Genomic DNA, 23483 nt, shown 5'->3' on the forward strand with positions numbered 1-23483 from the left:
CAGCTTCGCAAGTAGTAATCTGTGATCGAAGTGGCAGGATTTATTATGAATTATGAAAGGTATGTATGCTATATGAGGGGACAAATCATTAGTATGATTCTCTCCTTCTTATTCACCCCCCCTTCTTAAAAAAAAGTTGCTTGATATAGAAATTGAGATTAGGGAATATACTCTGTTGAGAGTGATCTCCATCGCTCCTCTCACCAATAGTAGTATTCATTTATTTTCTGTTCTATTGCAGTATTCTGACAAGTCCCTGTACACCCAGCTGTGCTTTTACCGGTACATTTTTGATGTGGACTGTGCACTGGAGAAACTTAGTACTGATCAGGAGAAAGGTACGTTAAAATACTGTAATTACCTTTGAGTTTAAAGTGGAAATTTGCATCATAAAAGCCAGACCTACTGTCAGGCTGTTCACACAGCATCATACCTCTGTCTCGGAAGCAGGCCGTGGGGGCCCTTGTGAGCACAGGCTTCCCTTGCATGAGGGGCGGTGGTATAGGAATCCCCGGCTTTCGTCCCCACAGCCTGTCTCACATTGTTCTCTATTAAAGCAGGGCTTTGGGGGAGGAACAGTACAAAAAGGACTCTTTAAATGCTATATTTTGAAAATGCTATTTTCTATAGAGTTTAGTAATTGTAATAAAGTAAGCATAGGCAACGTGATCGTTGGACCTACAAAAACCAGACATTACCACAAAAAAATAGACCTGGAGTGTGTCTCTGCTGTTCACTAAAAGCCTAGGTTCGTTTTGAAAGAGAAGCATGGGGTGGAGTTCTTTTATTGACTCCATCGTAAGAGAGCATATCTGCACCTTCACCTAGATGATTGGGTGCTGCCTATAACCTTCACACAAGACTTGAAGGCACTGTGGAGTTTAATGGGTCTGGGAAAAGCTTTGTTACATAACAGAGTATTTGAAAATGTCATGACAAGTGCATGTTTTTTTTTCGTACCTGAAAATCACACTGACAACTTTTCTATGACCTGTAAAAACTAAAAAAGGCAAATTTACACATTTTTCTTATTAGTTACCTGCAGAGTATTTATGTTGTCAGTGAATATCGATCCAGCATTTTGTTGGTCACTATTAAGACTGGAGGTAACCTTAAGGACATAAAGAAACCTACAAATACTGCTGGATTTCCTCCTGTAGGAATCTCCATGCTGCCCTTGATTTGGTCTTAACTGTTTTCAGTTCTAGTCATAAGTGACCCGTTTTTTCCATCTACAAGATAGGCTAAAATTATTTTTTAAAGGTCTTGACTTAACTGATTTTGCTGTCCTTGGATATAAAACAGTTTACTGACTGATGGAGGATTTAGTTCAAATATTAGTTTCTTATTTTTATTTTTTATTTTTTATTTTTTTTTTTTTAGTTTCTTATTTTTAGATGTTCACCAAGAGCTTGGGCTATCTCCACAGCACATTCTCACTGAATTAGTAAAATTTATGTGATGTGAAGAAAAAATTTTTTATTTCATTAATAACTGAGTTTTTGAAATTCTATTCATGGCCCATGTTAATCTGTAGTATCACTAATAGCTTTTTTCTCTTTTGCCCCTAAAGACCTTTCCTTAAAGACATTATGAGTTGAGAGAATTATGTACAGATTCTCCGATGAGTACATTTGTTTCTACTTGGTTTATTACCTCTTCCTGGGTATCAGTATATATTAGAAGTTGCTCCCCCTTTACTTCTTTCTGAATCTAACTATTTCAGATTGTTCCCTAGATATCTTAGACTCCAAGGGGATGGACTTCTCTTCCAGGCATTTCCAGAATTTGTACCTGAGGTGGCTGAATCAGTCTTCCATGAGTAGCAATTTTCAAAAAGTCCGTTGACTCTTGGAGACATATAGAAATGATCTGGAAAGTCACCAGAGACTTAGTCCGGTTATTTTGGGGAATGTATGTTGCTTTCCCACAAAATAAGAGGGACTAGAATAGCTACCCAGAAGCTTCTTGCTCGGCAAAAGGGGAGAAGTGTTGGCAGTATCTATACCCTCACAATTTATTGTAGTTCTATTTCACAAGTTTAAAAGTTGGGATGCTTTTTTTGTCGTTTGCTTCTAATAAGTACACTATCCAAGAGCTCAGGGTCATAATGGTACTTCATGTGAGTTATTGACAGGTTCTTTTACATGTCAGAAGGCTAAAGAAAATAAGAGAAAGATTGTTTTTGTATATGTTTTTATTGGAGTTCGATTTGCCAACATATAGCATAACACCCAGTGCTCATCCTGTCAAGTGCCCTCCTCAGTGCCCGTCACCCAGTCACCCCATCCCCCTGCCCACCTCCCCTTGTTCATTTCCCAGAGTTAGGAGTCTCTCATGTTCTGTCACCCTCACTGATACTTCCCACTCGTTTTCCTAAGAGAAAGATATTAAATGTATGTGTCACCAAAGAAACTTCATGAAATGTTCCAAGAACCTTTTATTTTATTTATGAAACTATTTTTCCTTTGAGCTTCCTTCTTTTTATTATTCATAAGTAGCACTTTAGGAATGAGTGGATTAGTTGAAATTTACCTGCTCAGGGCATTTTCAGGACACCCAGTAATGTTAAGAGGTATTAGGGTATTTGTTAGTAGGGAATTTAAACTGAAACACTAGGTTATGCTTATCTATATTCCAAGAGCAGAGGTTTTCCTGACAAGTGACATTTGATAAGCTCTCCTTTAAGTGTCAGCTGGGGTGGGGCACCTGGGTGGCTTGGTCAGTTAAGTCCAGCTCTTGATTTCTGCTCAGGTCATGATCTTAGGGTGGTGAGATTGAGCCCTGCTTCAGGCTTGGTGCTCAGTGGGAAGTCTGCTTGAGATTCTCTCTCCTGTTCCCTCTGCCTCTCACCCCCTCTCAAAAATATTGAATTGAAAATCTATGGGATCCAGAGGGCAAATATATTTATTCAGTTTGGACTAAGGCCAGAACACCAGTAAATGTTACATCAGAAGTCCTGTGAAAAGTGACAGTCATTACACACAGTTACATTATTGAGAATGGAGTTTAAGTATTGCTCTCAACAAGTGCCCTGGACCTGGCCTGTGAAGTATTTCCTATAGACTCTTCTTTACTCTCAGTACTTAGCAACATTTCTTTGACTAAGATTGTTTTACCATTTCCCCTTGTAAAGTCCATATTTTAAGAGCTGTAACTGGATGATGGTTTTAATTCTTATTTGAATCTTGGCCATTTGACTTGGAAAAATCACAAATTATTTGAAAGAAGTTTATTTTTATGGTAAAAAGTAGTTCTTGTCAAAGCTTTTTCCTGTGCTTTGCTTTCAAACGAAGATTTACAGACCATTAGTCCATAATGTGAATTAACCCCATTTGGTATTTTTCCTTATCTTTAAAATGCTAAAGGACTGTTACTCACTTTGGTGAAGTGTTTACTGCATAGTCACTGTAACTACATAACATTTTTAAAATCTTATTTCTGTGGGACTTTGGCTTTATTATTGTAACTACTCCAGAATGTTACACAGATGGCATAATAGATCCAAAGGCAGTTTTAGAGAAACATAGTGGCAATGTATGAAGTAAAAATCCATTTCCACAATGGCATCACATAATGGTCCCATTTGACTGCTTCATCCCATGGGGCTTTGGCCTGAGTAGGGATAAGTGAACAGTTTGGGGGAGACGTGAATCTATTCAAATGTTGTCCTACTTGTCTAACTTAAGTCTGCTTAAAAATGCAGGAGCAAAAAGAATCTCTTAGTTTTCTCACCTGAACTTTATTTTGTATATTCAACAATGCTAAAAACAGTACATGCATATTTTCACTTATGTGTTGAATACTATCCCAGATGGTAGAGGAACTAAGATGGCCAGTGTTCCCTGCTCTAGAGGAGCTTACAGTTTATCAGAGACAGATTCAGCAGCAATGTGATAAACCACCAATCTAGTCAGACGGTTAGGGAAGCAAAGAAAGGGAGCCTCTAACCACCTTTGTTTTTAGCAGACTATTCTTTAGAGTACTTTTAGGTTCACAGCAAAATTGAATGCAAGGTACAGAGATTTCCTGTGTGCCTCCTGCTTCCACACAGGCACAGCTTCCCTCATTGTCAACATGCCCCACCAGAGTGGCACATTTGTTAACAGTTGATGGAGCTACACTGACACAGCATTATCATCTACAGTCCACAGTTTACCTTAGGGTTCACTCTTGGTGTTGGATGTGTGTTGGACAAACCCACAATGACATGTATCCACCATTATTGTATCACAGTTTACTTTCACTGCCCCACATTCCTCTGTGCTCACCCTACTTAGCCCTCCTTCTCCACTAACCCTTGGCAAGCACTGATCTTTTTACTGTCTTTATTGTTTTCCCTTTTCTGGAATGTCACATAGCATATACCCTTTTCAGGTTGGTGTCTTTCACTTGGTAAGATGCATTTTTAAGTTTCTTCTGTGTCTTTTCATGACTTGAATTTCATGTGACTTTCATGACTTGTCTTTTTGGTGCTAAATAATGTTCCATTATTTGGATGTACCACATTTTTAAGAATTTATTTTTTTTAAGATTTAGTTATTTATTTGAGAAAGAGGGAGAGAATGTGAGTGTGGGGAGGGGTAGAAGGAGACCATCTTTAAGCAGACAACTCCACTGAGTATGGAGCCTGATTCGGGGCTTGATCCCACAACCCCAAGGCCATGATCCAAGCCAACATCAAGAGTTGAATGCCGGGAATCCCTAGGTGGCTTAGCGGTTTGGCGCCTGCCTTCGGCCCAGGGCGTGATCCTGGAGTCCCGGGATCGAGTCCCACATCGGGCTCCCTGCATGGAGCCTGCTTCTCCCCCTGCCTGTGTCTCTGCCTCTCTCTGTGTGTCTTTCATGAATAAATAAATAAAATCTTTAAAAAAAAAAAAAGAGTTGGATGCCCAACCAACTGAGCCATGCAGGCGCCCCTGGATGTACCACATTTTATATTTCAATTCACCTACTGAAGGATACCTTGGTTTCCAAGTTTTGGCAGTTCTGAGTAAAGCTGCTATAAGCATTTATATGCAGGCAGATTTTTAGGTGGACATAAGTTTTCAACCACTTTAGGTAAATAGTAAATATCGGATTGTGATTAATGGCTCATGTGATAAGAGTATGTGTACTTTTGTAAGAAACTGACAAACTGACTTCCAGAATGACTTTATCATTTTGCATTCCCACTGAGTAAATGAGAGTTCCTGTTGCTCCACATCATCACCAGCATTTAGTGTTGTTGGTGTTCCAAATTTTGGCTAACCTCATAGTAGATATGTAATGTTATATCATTGTGGAGTTGTTTTGTTTTTGTTTTTTTTTTTGAAAGGGGGTGGAGGGAATCTTTTTTTTTTAAGAGAGGGGGCAGAGGGGGAAAGAGAATCTCAAGCAGGCACCATGCCCATTGAGGAGCCTGACATGGGGTCTCCCACCTGAGATCTCACAACCCTGAGATCATGACCTGAGCCGAAATCTAGAGTTGGACACTTAACTGAGTCACCCAGGTGCCCTGGTACCTCATTTTAAGTTGCATTTCCCTGACGGCGTGTGATGTGGAACATCTTTTCATATGCTTATTTGCCATTTGTATATCTTCTTTGCTGAGGTATCTTTGGCTCATTTTTTTGGCTCATTTTTTAATTGTTTTTCTTTATTGTTGTGTTTTAAGATTTCTTTGTATATTTCAGTGAGCCTCGGTGCACACCATGCTAGACATGGAGCCTGCTTAAGATTCTCTCCCTCTGCCCCTCCCCCCTTTTTTAAAAAAAGAGGGTTCTTTGTATATTTCGGATAATGGTCCTTTATCAGATAGATCTTTTGCAAATATTTGCCCTCATTCTGTGGCTTTCCTTTTTATTCTCTTGAGCATAAATTGCCTTTTCACTTTAGTGTTTGATTTTACCATATTCCTAAAACAAAACAAAACCTTTTTTTCTATTCCCGTTCTCTTTCCAGTTGCTTATTTCCTCTTACTCTCTGTCAGCTGTTTGTAGTAGGATTCTGTATTAATCTGCAATGCCTGACATAACAAGGTACCACAGACTGGGTGGCGTAAACAACAGAAATGTATTTCTTTTTTTTTAAGATTTTATTTATTTCATCATGAGAGACCCACAGAGAGAGAGGCAGAGACACAGGCAGAGGGAGAAGCAGGCTCCATGCAAGGAGCCTGACATGGGTCTCAATCCCGGGTTTCCAGGATCAGGCCCTGGACTGAAGGCAGCACTAAACCACTGAGCCAACTGGGCTGCCCCAGAAATGTATTTCCTGACATTTCTGGAGGCTAGAATTCTGAGATCAAGGTGTCAGCAGAGTTGGTTTCTTCTGAGGCCCCTCTCCGTGGGCCATCTTCTCCCTGTCTTCACATGGTCTTCCCTCTGTATGCATCTCTGTCCTAATCTTTTCCTACAAGGACACCAGTCCTGTTCGTTTAGGGCCTGCCTGTTAAGGTTGCTCTACTCCTCCATTCCTGTCAGCAAGGTGATATACCACACTCACTTCCCTTTTCATGGTCCTCACAACAGCCCCATGAGGTGGCAGAGGATTATCCCCCATTATATTGATGAAGAAATTGAGTTTTGTAATACAGGCTGCTTTCCTTTGCATTCCCATCATACCCTTTAAGTGCCCTTCTCACAGGACTTACCCTGAATTGTTTGATTTGACATTCTCTTCCACTGAGTTCATGAGGCAGAAGGTTGTATCTTGTTCATCTGCACTTTGCCCATTGGGGGCAGCTCACTAAATTTTCTTTGAATGAATTGTTAGTAGAAAATAAGACCATGCTATCAATTTCAAGGATATGGAGCAATTAGTCCTAGGAAGTAATTCTGTCTATGAATGGAGGGCAATGTGCATTAAAAACTCTAAATCTTCCTGTATTGCTTGGCTTGACTCAAGTGTCCAGTAAATTAATGTAACTAAAGTTCCTTGACATTTTCAGACTTAATATCTTGTTGTTTCAACTCTTTGCACGTTATACTGAAGTGCATTGTATCTCATTTTGCTGATGCCAAATTTGAATTGAATCAAAAGAATGTCAAGTCACTTAACTAGTAAGTGAGCCAAACTGACTGCTCCTCACCCACACTGCCACAGGGTCCTGTTCTCTGCTCACCCTCAGCTAAACAGTTACACTCATGAAATGTAATAATAATTGTGCTACTTCATAGAAAATGAAGACCCAAAGAGAGACAACAGCTAGTACTGAAAAGTGTAAGAATCTTAAAAAGTGATGTGTTTTTCTTTAGCAAGAAAATTAGAGTTTTAGGGCGCCTGGGTGGCTCAGTCAGTTGAGTGTTCGCCTTTGGTTCAGGTCATGATCCTGGGGGTCCTGGGATCAAGCCGCATCAGGCTCCCTTCTCAGTGAGGAGTCTGCCTCTCCCTCTCTCTCTGCATGCTTGTTCTCTTGCTCGCTTGCTCGCTCAATGAATAAATAAATCTTTTTTAAAAAAGAAAATCAGAGTTTTATGGAAGAAATTATATGCTTTAGTATCTTTGGGAATTTGGAGATTTCTGAGGGTCTCAGGACAGATCCCTTTTCAATGTTGAGAATTTCCTCTATTTTCCTGAACTGCTGAAGTGAAAGCTGAAGAGTTTTTATTATTGCTGGAAGTACTGAAATAAAAGTAGCAAAGAGCCCCTGGAGTCCTCTCTAAGCCAGTTGACAGTCTTAGAATTTACTTTGTTAAATCTTTGCAAGGCATTAAAAAGAAGGCTGTGTCAGACCATCTGGTCTAGTTCTTCTTGTATCACTTTTTTAAGCCCATGGGTTATCCTCCTGAAAAAATTGTCAAATTTTAGAGATGAGACTTTTCTTTTTAATAACTAATAATAGGTAAAGCACAAAACAATCCACTCTTCTTTAAATTATATTTTTATAATGGTTGAAAAAAGTTATTTTTAGAAAAATAGATTTTGGGGGATACCTGGGTGGCTCAGTGGTTGAGCATCTGCCTTTGACTCAGGTCGTGATCCTGGGGTCCTGGGATTTAGTCCCGCATCAGGCTCCCCACGGGGAGCCTGTTTTCTCCCTTTGCCTCTCTCTCTCTCTCTCTCTCTCTCTCTCTCTCTCTCTCTCGAATAAATAAAATCTTTAAAAGATAAAGAAAAATAGATTTTGAAATGGGTAACATACAAACTCCATTTTCCTTTTGTTTTGTTTTCTTACAAATAAAAAAATGACCCGAGGGTTTGTTTTTTTTTTTTTAACTATCCCTTTAATTAGTTGAAGTAAACTTTTATCATAGACTAGTGTGGCAGTTCAGAACATAGTTAGCTCTCTGTTTATGAAGTGATTGTAGAAACACATAGAGAATTTTGGTAGTAGAAAAAGTAGTTATATCTCTGACCTTCTGAGGAGGGTTGTTGCTGATGTTATTAAACATGACATAGTTTTAATCTTTAATGATTTAGGAAAATGCTAACAATATGTTAAAGTCCAACACTGAGTAGTGACTATTATGATACTAATTTGTGGCTTGTGTGCAAGGAGGAACAATTAGTAAGCAACCCTGGAATTGTTCACACTTATCCTCTCTGGGTGGATTAGAGATCATTCTTTCTCCTTTATACTGGTATATACCTTCTAAATTATATAATCTGAGCCTGTAACTGATTTTAAAACCAGAAACAAATTATAAACACTGAAATTTTACAAATAGTTTACAGAACTTGAAGTAAGTATTCAGCAGTTGAGGGAGAAAATACCATACAGAAGAACCCAAATCCACCTTTTCTCCGTGCATTTTTTTTCCCATGTCAAATTGAAGACCTTGTTACTCGAAATATGATCAGTATACCAGCAGCATAGGCATCACCTGGGAGCTTGTTAGAAATGCAAAAATATCAGGTCCTCCCCAGACCTTCTGCATCAGCATCTGCATTTTAACAAGATTCCCAGGTGATTCCTAGGCACATTCAAGTTTAAGAAGCACTGAGGAGACACTCTGCTCTTCTCTCTTAACAACTAAAGCCTACTTCCACTTTCTTCTTCCATTGGTTAGGGCAGTCCTTTTGGGAAAACTTTAAAATGACAAGTATGCAGACTACAGAGGCCTGCCTGGATTTAAAGTAGAATTGGCATGACAGCCTGGTCGTTTGAAATATATTTTGTAATTAAGCTTAAAAAACGTATTGTCGTGACGAGGGCAAAGAGAAAGGGGAAGGAAAGCAAGGAAGCAAGAGTTTTCCACCTTGTTTCTTTTTAACTAAGTAAGAAAAGTAAAGGAGAAGTAAATTAAGATTTTCAAAATGGCTTTCAGCTTCTCAAGCCCAGTGGCTTGTAAAAGAACAGGACTGCAATTCTCCCCTCACTTCATCTAAGGACCATTCTGCATGTGCCCAGAGTGACACCCAGTTGCCACATTCTGGGCCTCATTACAACATTGGTCTAGCATGTTTGTCAAGACTTCAGGGCATTGAACTAGAATTTTTTGGCCATGAAAACAAGATTCTATTTCTTATGTTTTGCTACCAAAAAGTTTACTTTGGAATTTACTTTTCCTTACGTTGCTTTCTCTTCGATTTTTATACTCAGTGCAAGAATGACAACATTGATATTTTCCAGTGGCAGCGTGATGGAGTTTCATACTGCTTTGTTTTTCTCTCTCAGTACTGCCTATTTAGTTTTTTTTTTTTTTAACTAAAGATAACTTTGCAATGTGATAGAGGAGAAACTACATTTTCCGGGAAATTGTCACCATAGTTGCTTTGCTCGTAAGTGAAAGTGTCTTGGTCTCTGTACATTTTCTGTCATCTTTAGGATAGCTAAAGTACTATATGAAAGTTGCCATATAAAAAAAATAGTTGCCATATATTTGAGCAGCAAACTTGAGAATTCTGATAACGTTCCTTTTCTTTGAGCCCATTTCTGTAAATAGGCACTTAATGTTTTGCACTTTTATGTACATGTGGACTTACAGGCATGCTATGAGAACAGATATGTTATTTGTTTTATAAAATCCTTTCCTGTTACATCTTTTTAATGGTCTGGTTTCTTGTCCCTTTTGTAGTAGTAAGTACAGCAGTGCAAATGAGAGCACTGAGGTTGCAGTATGGTATCTGTGTGACAATTCTGTGGTTGATGGTCTCATTTGCAAAACATTTTCATTTTTTGAGTGTTGAGGGTAGGTAAAATCCGGTAAGATTTTTTTCGTGTACTTTTTAAAAATATACCTCTATCATCAATGAAGGAAAAAAATATTAAACAATTTTCAGGCAGTTAGACCATAATGTGAGCTAATCACTTTATTTTGAAGAAAAGTATTTTTAAACAGTCGAGCTAGCGAATTTACTTTTAAAATGTATTGTGCTTACACAGTAGATGGTTTTATTTCCATGATGTTTTTTACTACATAATTATACATCTTAATTACGTAATTACTATCATAATTATTATGTAATTGCATGTACTTCCACTAATTACAAAATCAGGAAGTGTAATTATCTAGTAAAAACTTTATGAAATTTCATGCACTAAAAATTATTTAAAAGGCTATTCCAGTGGTCTACTGGAAGGCTTTCAATGTTGAATCTCAGTTTTGGACTTCAGTTTAGAACTTGAACGCACAGGCCAGGACAAGAAGGACAATTACAGACCGACCAACATGAAACTGAGTATTGTGATATAAGTAAGATGGCCTTTGTTCCTTAGGAGTTAAAGCCAGGGAGTGTTTGAATTTCTTAGTGATTATGGAGTTGTAAAAATAACATCTTGTGTTTGTGGTAGGTATCCCAAAAACTGTCAATGGAAAGGGCAGAGTTTTTTTTTCCTTAGGAAAGAATTGATTAATAGAATTGAGAATGAAGGAATTCAGATCACAAAACAGCCAGGCCTTCTATAATTCTCTAATGTGAATGGCTTATTTAGTGATCTCTGTTTTTCAAAGCAAAATAATAATAATGTCATCATTATTATTTAAAATTGTTTCTTTAGTTTGAAGAGGGCTGTTTTTCCCAGTTAGTGTTTATATTTACTGAGATGGGAGAAAACATATCAAAAAAGCATAATCTTTTTCTACCACTGCTTGATGTCAAAAGCAGCTTTTGAGACATAAACATATACACACAAACATGTAACATCAGACCCTAAATAAAGACAGGTTTAATTCAATAAAGCCATGATGCCTTTACCATTCAAAACGACATACAAATTGCACAGTGAAACAATAGTCATGACAGCAAATTAGATATGACATCTAAATTACACTACAAAGAGAAATCCCGGAACCATTTTTGGTCTGTAGGAGTCTATTTTAGCCCAGGTTTAAAACCCAGTCTAGAGACTGCTTTATTGTCTGAGTAGGGTAATGTTGTAGAAGACTAATTGGAGGTTGGTTGAATTAATTGCAGATTAATTAGGAGGAAGGGCTTATAATACTCATGGCAGAGAAGAAAGTAGATCCTTTAAGTATCATGATGGAATGTACTGTAAGTTTCAGGAATATTAAATTATCAGTATTTGTGTAACATCTATAATAATCTGTTATAACATGACTTAAAGCAATTGGGGTTAGATATAGTTATACTAAATTTTCCCCTCAAAATTAGTGCTTTTCACCGGAAATGTATTGGATCAGCTACTTACAATGTATAATCAGTTACTTATTTTAAAAATGTAACCTTCAACATTGAAAGGTCTGTAGTCTTAGAAGCAGATGACATTCCTTTTTTTTTCTTAAATCTTTCTAACGAAGCACTCTGTGGTTTTATCAGTTACTGACTTTGTGTCCTTTTTATACCAGCTCAAATTTGTAATAAATGTGACTTTAAAAAAAAAAAAAAGTCCGTGAAGAGATAAGAAAACACCAGCCCCACTTGCTTCAAGTAAATTAGAGGATATGTAGTCATGCATAATTGTTTCATGCTCTCAGAGATATTTGGGATTTAAGTAGATTTGGTCTGACTTGTATTTTTCTCTAATAGTTTGGGATTATTTTTAAATAATTTAAAATTATTATTGGGTTGCCAGGATGGCTCAGTTGGTTAAGCATCTGACTCTTGGTTTCGGCTCAGGTCATGATCTCAGGATCATGGGATTGAGCCCCACGTTGGGCTCCCTGCTCAGCATGGAGTCTGCTAGTCCCTCTCCCTCTGCTCCTCTATTCACTCTCTGTCTCAAATAAAATCTTTAAAAAAAAATAAATTGCATACTCTTTTCCTCTTGGGCATCGTTGCTCATTGACCTAGCCCTGAATTTAATGTCTCCATTTCTTAATTGTCTTAACTCGATCATGGTAACATTTCTTCTCAGAATGCTTATACTCCCTCCAGTGAGATAGGAATTACCTCTCCTGCATTTTCTTGGTATTTTGCTTTGGTTTTGGTTTCTATCCGTTGCATATGCCATACCAGAATAGTCTTTAATGGTTAAAAGTTAAATGTTTTTGCTTAGTCTTTATCCTTCTGACTACAATGCAGACTTAATTTTTAAACTGACTTAATGTTTAAATGGTCTGGGTTGTTTTGCTTTGCTTAGCTTTTTTGTTTTTCATGTAAATTGGCATGTGTTTTCATTACCCTCCATAATTCTTTAAATTTTTCATAATTACCTTTACTTTTGAAGTTTGTGTCCTTGTGATGGCTTCATTTACCCAGTTGCCCCAGGCCCAGATCTGTTGTTGATTTACACATGATTAGTCAATCCTCATGTATAATTTTAGGCTGTACTGTCATGTCCGTATAATAGATGCTACCCCTCATATACAGGGAAAACCCATCATCAATTTGACTCATTCTTAGAGGAGTTCTTCCTGTAGTTGTTACGAATTTATTCACGTCCATCAGCATTCTCTTACCTTGTGGCTGATAGGACGGTGACTAGATGAAATTAGCATCCTGCACTGAGCTCAGTTGAATTAATTTTTATTGCATTCTGCCCATGTAAATGTCCTGGGAAACCTTTTTCCCCCTCAGTCTGTGAACCTGCTAGCCTTAGCACTATCCTGTAGAGCTTAAGGTTTTAACCAGCTGTGCTCACAAAAAGATAGGTTTCCTGGCTAATATTAGATACTCGTGTGCTTTCGTTGTGTTAAATTATTGTGAGGGATCCCTGGGTGGCGCAGTGGTTTGGCGCCCACGTCGGGCTCCCGGTGCATGGAGCCTGCTTCTCCCTCTGCCTGTGTCTCTGCCTCTCTCTCTCTCCCTCTCTCTCTCTCTCTCTCTGTGACTATCATAAATAAATTAAAAAATTAAAAAAAATTATTGTGGAACCACACTCAAAAATAGGATCATAAAACCAGGTCTGTGTGTAAGTCTGGTTTTCTCTGTTTCTCTCTCCTTCACGCGCTGCCCCCAAGATTCTTCCTCGTGTGGTGTGTAAAGGGCACAAATATAAGCAAGACCTGGGTCCCACTTTAGAGGTAATAATACTTGTGATCCTTTTTTTATTCATGTATTCACCCCTCTAAACAGCTACTTTTTATAGAACTTGTTGCAGAAAACGTTCACATCTCTTAGTTTTTACTTTTCCCATTAGGTAGAGTAGTTGACATTTTTCTGACGGAAAAACAACCTGAAATTGGTGAAATGACCCTGGTGAGTAGCAAAGCTGGAGAGTTTAAGAGCGCAGTGTTCTTTCTGCTGTGTCGCAGCTGCCCTTAAACCAGTAGAGAAACGTAAGCCTGAGGGCAAATGGCTACTACACAGGAATGGCTCAGGAAAGTTCCCGGTGGGGGTGGAACCTGAGCTCCCCCTCGAAGACAGACGGGTGACATTGTAACATGCACAGGTGCACGCATGTGGTTTGCATGTGGTTTGAGATGAAGTTTTGTCTTTCTTGCTATTCTTTGAGTGCTCTATCGCTTATCTGGCTTTTACAAATTAAAGAACATCATTTGGCAAATGCGTGATGATTTTAAAAGGTATCTGAATTGGAGATTTGGTCAAAAAGTGCTTGTTAAAAGGCTGGTTGTTGTGAAGCTTTAAACCCAAGGAATGGAAGCTGAGAGGCTCTTGTCTCTTCACTCCCCATCGTAACCAGTGGTGGTGCTTTGAAAGAAGTTGACTCCATCCTGTAGGATACATCTGTCAGAAGTGTATCAAAATGTTTTCCAATCTTAAATAATTTAACTCAGAATATAATAATGTAAGTATTTTGACATGAAAATGTTACATACTGTGATATATCCACTTATCTTAAAACAGATGTCTTTAACTTTGAAAGAAAGAAGTATGGCAAGACAAAACAAAACAGAAATAGGAATTAAAAGAGATGAATGACAAACTGAACTAGTTTTATTTAGAAGAGAAAACTAAAGTCCTATTAACACTATGACCATACAATATAAAAATGTTTTACTTGAAGCATGATTAATTTTTTTTTCTTTTATTATTATTTTTTTTTTACTAATGTCATGGTGAATGTTTAGACATATGCAGGACCTATTCGTAAAGTACATGTTTGCTGCTGAAATAATTCCTGTTTTATTGGTGGATTATATATTGTCTTACCTAAAATATTATAGATGCTAATAAGTCAGTAAAATCCAAGATAAAAGAGAGGGTCTGCACCTGAGTCTGTGTACAGGAAATTATTCAGCAGAGCATGCTTTGGTCTCTCTTAGTGAAGGCTTTATCACATTTAACAAATGTGCCACAGTAAATTTATTAGTATGCTACAAAGAAATTTTCAAAATAATTAAGACTAAACTACACTTGTCAAAATAAATGAATGAAATACAATTTTGAATCATCTTTCTTCACTTATTGCTCATTTGCATAATTCAGTAACTTACACAGGAGTCTTTCAGTCATTGGTGTGAATTAGCAAGGTTCTGCTATTCCTTGTTGTACGGGTGGGAATTATGCTACCATGTAATTAGCTATTCCAGACATGGACTAACGGGAAATACCAAAGGGCACAGCAAAATCTAAAGAGACAAGGCAGGGAATCTAAAGACAAGAGACAATCAAAGACACCCAACAAACTCAAGCTGGTAGACCACAGGGAATTTTGAATGAAGCCTCTTAATTTATTTTGAGAATAAGAAATCAGTAGTATGAGAGAAATCTCAACAAGATTAGCTGACTAAGCCTACTTAAAAAAAAATATCTCTATAGTGCATGGTGCGCCAGGTTAACCACTCCTGTTTGTTAGTCTGTATACAGCTCAACAAATAGCCGGCAAGGCCTTTCATGGGTATATAGTGGCTTTCCATTGAGGTTTTCACTCTTTGAAGGAGGTCGTTTATACCAATGAGATCTGTAGATGCAAATTGCTTTCCCTATATGTGAGGGGTCATTCCTTTCACAGCTGACTTGCTCATCTCTTTTATAGGGGTTTTGTTATTTTTTTACTGCTCCCAAAGGAATGATGCTAATCACACTCACCCCCATACCCACCCCCCAACTTAGCATCCAACTCTTTTCCCTCCAGCTCTGTGAAACTTTTGTGTGCTGATCTTTGGGAACAAAAAAAAGCTGTTGGCAGCAGCCTTTAGCCCTGAATTAGGAAACTTTTTACTTCTCTCAACCTGGGATTTTTTTTTTTTTTAGATTTGCCTCTCTTTTTCACCTAATTTGAAGGAAATACCTTCCTCATTGCAGCAGAGTGTCACTGTAACTTGCTGGGGCATGTGGGAAATCTTGGAAGGGAAGCAATATCTGGAGAATGCCATTTTTCCTTTGGATTCCCAAATGATATAAGCTCATAGGAACTAAAGGAAGAGAGAAGTAAAGGGATCAGTTTAAGGGTTAACTGTGAAAACCTAACTTGTGATCCTGTTACTGAAGTGGAGGGAAGGATAATGATGGTTTTTTGCCTGAGCTTAAAGAATCATAGAAACACGCAGAGGTTTTAGCCTATAATGTTCAGGAGTCTTAGGAAGTAGGGGTTCAGACGGTATAAGCACTCTGTAAATCTTTGTTGTTTCCTTCTTTCCTCCCTGCCTTTCATCCTCCCTTCCTTCTTTTGGCCAGCATTTGTTGAGCACCAAGGGCACTGACCAGGGCTCCTGACAGGCGATAGATACATAGGGGTAGTTACAAGCCCACACCCTGGAGCCAGAAGAGCCAGTTCAACTTTTGGCTTTCTACCTCTTGTTAAATAAGTAATCTTAAGGTACAGAGCTAACTCCTCTCCTGCCTTGTCTCTACAACTTGCACAAGAATAACACCTGCCAAATAGGGCATTAAATTAAAAAGGATAACATCAAAATGTGATGATATGTTAAATGCCTAGAACAGTGCCTGGCACATAGTAAATATGCAGTAAACATCAGTTGATTTTTCTACTTCTAACAATAACACTTTATCCAAAGCACTATGATAGTACTTAGTATTACAGTTGCTATATCTGAATGGGTTTTTATTGGCCATGTTTTGTTCAGACTTGTATCCCCAGCATCTGGCACAACACCAGACATGTTTTAAATGATCTGTTCTTCATACTGAACAGTTACAGTATGAAAAAGGCATGGTCCTTGGTCTCAAGGAACTTAAAATTGATCTTGGCAACTCCTTTTTTCTTAAATGTTTTATGACATATGACTTATATGTCTTCTAAGTTTCCTTATATGGGGTATATTAGGAAAGATGAATTTAATTTTCATTGTTAGTGCTAATGGAAGAGATTGAAACAGATAATCCGCAAATTATTTCCATTTTGTTGAGATATATCCCTTTGGCAGACATTCCATTAATATTAAGCAGCAATCAGTACAAACTATTGGCTCCTTTCTAGGGAGAGGGTAAAAACTAGTTCTGTTTGTGTGCTAGAAGATAGCCAAACCAAGTTCCCAAATCATGTACCTTTAGCAGATTTCTTCTTAACAACCAAGATGGCTTTTGGTTGTTTTTTGCTTCTTTCTTTTTTCTTTTTTTCTTTACGCTTCTAAAAATGACAGATGTCCAGATGTCACTGCCAGATATCTGATTCATTAGGTCTGGGGCTGTGTATTTTAACAACCTCCACAGTGACTTCGATGCACACCCACTGTGTTGAGAATCTCAGAGTTAGTGAAACTCTTCAAACTTTAATATTGCTTCTTGTCAAATATGCATTAAGTTTGACTTTGATATAGAAAGGGAGATTGGGCGGCATCTAGATAACAATTTAAATAGACAGTAGAAGGGAAAATGAAGTCAAACACATGAATTATTTCCTAGATAAAGGAATCATTTATGGTACTATATGAGCTAATATAGCATTTGAGAATAAAGTGAAGGAAAAAAAATGGGCTAGGGAAAAGTAAGTAAGAAGAAACTGTTTTCTGGTAATGAGCAAATGGAAGATGAAATAAATGCATTTCAACAAAATTGGCTATAAAGAACATGTTATTTTCCCCATTAAGTTACATCATAAAAGCAGGAATGGGCTGCCGTGGAGGGTGGGGAATCCTTGAGAAGACTGGATGGGGTAACAGGGAGGGTATTGAGTTTTAAGAGATTAACCCAGAGCACCTGGGTGGCTCAGTGGTTGAGCTCGGGGCTTTGGCTCCGGCGTGATCCCCCAGGTCCTGGGATTGAATCCCATATCGGGCTCCCTGCAGGGAGCCTACTTCTCCCTCTGCCTGTGTCTTGGCCTCTCTCTCTGTGACTCTCATGAATAAATAAGTAAAATATTTTAAAAAAAAGGAGGCTAACTCAACCCTGGTATTTAGGCATCTTCCACAGTTGGGATTTCTGGGACCCTACTCACCTCCTGTCATTTTCTCCTTATATTTGGGCCTAGCCAGGTGGATCCTATAGATCAGCCTTCTGCAGTTTCATATTGTTCCCTGTTCCCGAAAGGTCTGGGACAGGATGATAGTCCAGGAAGCATTAGAAGGACACCTCTAGGCACTGTGGTCATAGGTTGGTCTGACCTTAGATATCCAGGTAGAAGAAATAGCTTGGCTGGCTCCATTTCCCAGCATTGGGGTCTTAGAGCTAGAAAAGAGTCACTGTTGGCTTTCAGATCACCCCTTTTTGCCTAGAAGGATTGAGACAGCACCTCTGTGTCACTCATAGATTAGACCCTCCACCAGTCCCTGAGTGGGTCTTGACTCCACCGTGGATGGCTACCACTCACAGCTCCTGGGTTTCCCCTGCCTGCATCGTCCACCTCAAACCAGTTTCTCCCTGTTAGTATTCCATTCATCCTTTAAGGCCTCCTAGCTAGAAGTTATCTCTTGGTCCCCCAAACTCCTGCAATTCTTAAGCTTTAACTCAAAGCTCTTAACTTTGAGGACAGCACCGTGCTTGCTATATTACTGTATGTCTAATGGCAACTTGCACATGGTAGGAGCCCAATAAATGCCATGTGAAATTAATGTCTTCTGGAATACTTCCTAGTATAAACATAATTTGTTTTTGTTTTTTAAGATTTTGTTTATGAAAGACACAAAGGGAGAGACAGAGTCATAGGCAGAGGGAGAGGCAAGCTCCCTGCAGGGAGCCTGATGCGGGACTCGATTCCAGGACCCTGGGATCACACCCTGAGCTGAAGGCAGATGCTCAACCACTGAGCCACCCAGGAATCACAACATAAAATGTTTTTTTATAGAATGACATAGAATATTCTTCTGACTCCATCCTCTTTTTTCTGCTATTTCCTATCACACCCTCCAACTGCATGACAAAATGTTTTCCGTCCATGTATATCCATACATTCATCTAACATTTAGCCCATGCCCTCACAATACATAGACAACTTCCCAACTTAATTTACCTCCTTTCTGGTAATTGCTAATAGAGTTGGGCTATGATAGAATGCACCTCCAGACCATTGCATAACTTCCACCCTGGAAATTTATTTGTTTAAACCCTTAGGTTATATAGATCAAACAGATGGCCAACTATATTAGTGGAATTAACTTAAAAATCTACAAGTTTACCCTATCCGGGCCTACTTGCTGCCTTCCAGAAGGTATATACATGCCACAGGAGTTGGCCATTTTGCCTGAGGTTTTTCTAGTAATGTACAATTCTACCTCTTTAATGACCTTGCTGTCTTCTGAATTTCTCCCAGCACTCTAAAGGTAGCTTGCTTTACAAGTCTTTATGCTATCTCAAAATATCTAGAGGCCATCTCCAGATAGGTGTCTAAAGGCCAGGAGGTAAATGACTGCTGAGAGGCTTGCACAAGTGCTCTTCTCTTGTCTCCCCTCTGGACCCTCAGTTGAGCAGTATGCAGGCACACATACTAATGGCGGTGTCAGTTTGTAAACACGATTCTTATTAATAGGCTGGGGCTGGGAGAAAAATAGTAAGGCCCTGTGATACCTGTGTCTTGGGTGTAACCTGTGAGACACATTCTAACAGTAATCATTGCACAATATAATTGCAGGAGACTGAACAAGTTAGGAAATCTATTCCTGGTTTGCCGCTGACTCACTTTGTGGCATGGGCAAACCATTATTACTCTTTGATTTAGTTGTCTTATTAAAAAAGGGAAAAATAATATGTATTTAAAAAGCACTCTGAAATTCTTCTGAAAGCAGGTCTCTAAGTGCAAAGTACTATTGTTGTTTTTATTATTATTATTAGTGTTCTGATATGATTTAGTTTTATGCCATGTAGTTCACAGATACTTCTGTTCTCATTGATGAATTACAAAACACTTCCATGTCATTCTGTTTCATTGCGTTGTGATAGTTTAGCACATCTTTGTTTTAACCCCAGTTAAAGTGTATATCCAAAATAGATATCATTAATAAAATACAATTATCAAATTAAATGTATCTATACGGCTTTCTATTGTTTTTTAAACCTCCTTAAAAACATGGTTACCAACAACTATTAAATAAGACCTTTAATTACTGCCAATCTTCTCTTGAAAGTAACAGTGCTTATCTTAAGTAGTTTGAACTATAAGTGGTATTCAGTACACAGTGGGGTTGTAATGCAATTATGAAGTATATACCAAGTTGGTGATAAACCACATATTTGTATTAGAAACAATATTTCAATTATCAACTGAATAAAAAGGCTACAACTGCTGGTTACTTAAGGTGGGTATATCATAAAAATATAGTTAAGTATGCTTGGAATAAAAAGTTGTGTATGCTTCCATATTCAGTACAGAAGCTTCTAAATTTAATGGACTTTTGAGTGTGCAGCCTTTATTTTTTTTTTTAAATTACTGGGAGAGGGATCCCTGGGTGGCGCAGCAGTTTAGCGCCTGCCTTTAGCCCAGGGCGCAATCCTGGAGACCCGGGATCGAGTCCCACGTCAGGCTCCCGGTGCATGGGGCCTGCTTCTCCCTCTGCCTGTGTCTCTGCCTCTCTCTCTCTCTCTCTCTCTGTGTGACTATCATAAATAAATAAAAATTTAAAAAAAAAGATTCTCTTTAAATTACTGGGAGAGTTAAGAAATTTTGCTTTGCTTTCTGGCATTAAGCTTTCCAAACAATTAGGATTTTTTTTTTAATATCTCAACTCATCAGAGAAATGACACTGTGAATTTCATTTCCATTTTACTATGAGGTGCAGTGAGGAGTAAATTGTGTGCATTTATTTGTAAGAGTATCCTAAGGCATGGGAACAAGGAGAAGCTTACCACGGGGGTCTTAGAAACCAGAGATCACATAGTGGCAGACATGGGCCACATGTGACCTCTAAATGTGTTTAATTTGCCTGAAGAATACTAACATTTTTAATTAGTTGCTAATATTTAAAAATTGGACATTTTATATAAAAAGCCAAATTTCTGGCTAAATCTTTTTTTTTAAGACTTATTTGTTTCAGAGAGAGTGAGTCTGTGTGTGTGTGTGTGTGTGTGTGTGTGTGTGTGTGTGTGTGTGTGTAGGGGGAAAGACAAGGAAAAGGAGAGAGAATGCTCAAGCAGATTCCCTGCTAAGCATGGAGCCCGATGCTGGGCTCAGTCTCATGACCCTGAGTTCATGACGTGAACCAAAATCCAGAGTCAGACATTCAACCAACTGAACCACCCTGGCGCCCCAGTCTCTGGCTTTCTTTTAAAAATTTGTAGTTGCCACAAAAAAAAAAAATTGTAGTTGCCTACTTGGAGTCAGTGCTCCTGAATGGCGAGATTGGCTGGAACTGATTAGCAGCTAGCTAGCAGTTCAGACAGAGCATGGGTTCTCTGTTTGCTGCAGCCCCACTGTAGCCCACCTCACTTATTTTGCTTATCAGTTTGCTTCTATAGGCATTTGTTTGCTAAAAATATCTGAAGGCATTTTTTTCCCTTTTTTAACAAAGGAAAAAAGGTGTAAATTTGAGATGTAAACAGTAAAAAATGGGGATCCCTGGGTGGCTTAGCGGTTTAGCGCCTTGCCTTTGGCCCAGGGCGCGATCCGATCCTGGAGCCCCGGGATCCAGTCCCGTGTGGGCTCCTGGCATGGAGCCTGTTTACATTAAAAATGCAAAAAGATGGGCAGCCTGGGTGGCTCAGAGGTTTAGCACCGCCTTCAGCCCAGGGCATGACCCTGGAGACCCAGGATCGAGTCCCAAGTCAGGCTCCCTACGTGAAGCCTGCTTCTCCCTCTGCCTGTGTCTCTGTCTCTCTTTCTCTCTGTCTCTCTCATGAATAAATAAATAAAATCTTTTTAAAAATGCAAAAAGATGAGCATAACCTTGGGGTACCTGGGTGGTTCAGTCGGTTGGGCTTCTGACTTTTGGTTTCAGCTTGCTTCTTGATCTCAGTGTCCTGGGTTTGGGCCCTGTGCTGAGTGTGGAGCCTTCTTAAAAAAAAAAAAAAAAAAAAAAAGATGAGAGTAACTTTAATAAAGTACAAGTCATTTAAAAAGATAGAACTTACTTGTGCTAACCTCTTTGTGGCACTCTGATCCTCACAGCCTCCTGGGGAGTAAGATAACAATTACATATTCATTTCACCAAAGAGAAAGCTGAGTATTCGTGAGGCTCATTAATTTGTCTAAAATCAAAATTGCTAAGTGTTGCACCTGAGGTATACATCAGCTTCAGATGTTAGTCTAGAGTAGCACTGTCCACTAGAAGTGTCTGCAGTGACAGGAACATTCTATATATCTGATGTCCCATTTGGTAGCCTCCAGCCACATGTGGCTACTCAATACTTGAATGTGGCTTGGAACTGAACGACTGAATTTTTATAACTTTATTTAATTTTGATTAAATTTAAATTATGTGATTAATGACTTATTGGGCAATGCAGAGCCCTAGGGCCTTCTTTTCTTCATCATATAGTCTCTGTATTCATCAGTCTTACTCTGTTTAATAAAATTCATCAAAAAAAGGGAGCCTGGGTGGCTCAGTCACTTCAGCATTGGACTCTTGGTTTTGGCTCAGGTCATGATCTCATGGGTTGTGAGATGGAGCCCTGCATTGGGCTCCACACTCAGCAAGGAGTTGGCTAAGATTCTCTCCCTTTGCCCTTCCCTCCACTCTCACTTTCTCTCTCTCTCAAATGAATAAGTAAATCTTTGGGGAAAAAAGAACAAGAAATAAAATTCATCAGAAGATTTCTGTAAGGGGCCCTTGGTTGGGCAGTTGAGCCTTTGACTCTTGGGTCTGACCTTGGGGTTGTGGGATTAAAACCTGCATCAGCTCCACGCTTCAGAGTCTGCTAAAGCTTGTCTCCCTCCCTGCTCTTTCTTGCTCTCGTTCTTAAATAAGTCTTTTTTAAAAAATTTCTGTAAGGTTTTCTCCAGTTACTTTCCCAGTGGCAAGCATCCATTCCATGAGGAGTTCAAGATATATTGAATATTTTCTGTATCTGCATAGATTTGCCTCTATAAAGGCTTTGATTGTACACAGTAGTTTTTTTTTTTTTTGTAACAAAGTTAGGGGCCCCAATAGTGATTGTTATAGAATCATGGAGAAAATTGAACATTCTCTGATGCTTAGCTGATTTCATTTGGACCAGAGTGACTTTTAGAAAGGTGGCCATTATCTAACCATTTATCATTAAATCTAAAATGGAATTGATTTGAGACGCATCCTGGTTTCAGAGATCCTAAAACATGGGGAAGGGAAATAAATTTAAAAATTAAAAACAAGGGATCCCTGGGTGGCGCAGCGGTTTGGCACCTGCCTTTGGCCCAGGGCGCGATCCTGGAGACCCGGGATCGAATCCCACATCGGGCTCCCGGTGCATGGAGCCTGCTTCTCCCTCTGCCTGTGTCTCTGCCTCTCTCTCTGTGTGTGTGTGTGACTATCATAAATAAATAAAAATTAAAAAAAAAATTAGGGATCCCTGGGTGGCGCAGCGGTTTGGCGCCTGCCTTTGGCCCAGGGCGCGATCCTAGAGACCCGGGATCGAATCCCACATCGGGCTCCTGGTGCATGGAGCCTGCTTCTCCCTCTGCCTCTCTCTCTCTCTCTGTGACTATCATAAAAAATTAAAAAAAAAAAAAAAATTAAAAACAAGGGGGAGGCAGCCTGGGTAGCTCAGCAGTTTAGCGCCACCTTCAGCCCAGGGCGTGATCCTGGAGATCCGGGATTGAGTCCCATGTCAGGCTTCCTGCATGGAGCCTGCTTCTCCCTCTGCCTGTGTCTCTCATGAATTAACTAATTAATTAATTTTTTTAAAAAGCATGGGAAAGGGGATTCATTTTAGAACTGGTGAGATACGGT

General features: G+C 39.0%; 1 protein-coding gene across 1 annotated transcript in view; it reads left to right on the top strand.

Moving 5' to 3' along the window:
- Positions 1-23483, top strand: part of POLA1 (DNA polymerase alpha 1, catalytic subunit) — a 310086-nt gene that overhangs the window by 235270 nt on the left and 51333 nt on the right. Inside the window, exon 36 of the mRNA XM_038587111.1 lies at positions 242-338. Within this exon, the coding sequence (XP_038443039.1) occupies positions 242-338 (97 nt within the window). The remainder of the gene's footprint in view (positions 1-241; positions 339-23483) is intronic.

The sequence above is a fragment of the Canis lupus genome, chromosome X, assembly GCF_011100685.1.
Source record: "Canis lupus familiaris isolate Mischka breed German Shepherd chromosome X, alternate assembly UU_Cfam_GSD_1.0, whole genome shotgun sequence".
NCBI lineage: Eukaryota > Metazoa > Chordata > Mammalia > Carnivora > Canidae > Canis > Canis lupus.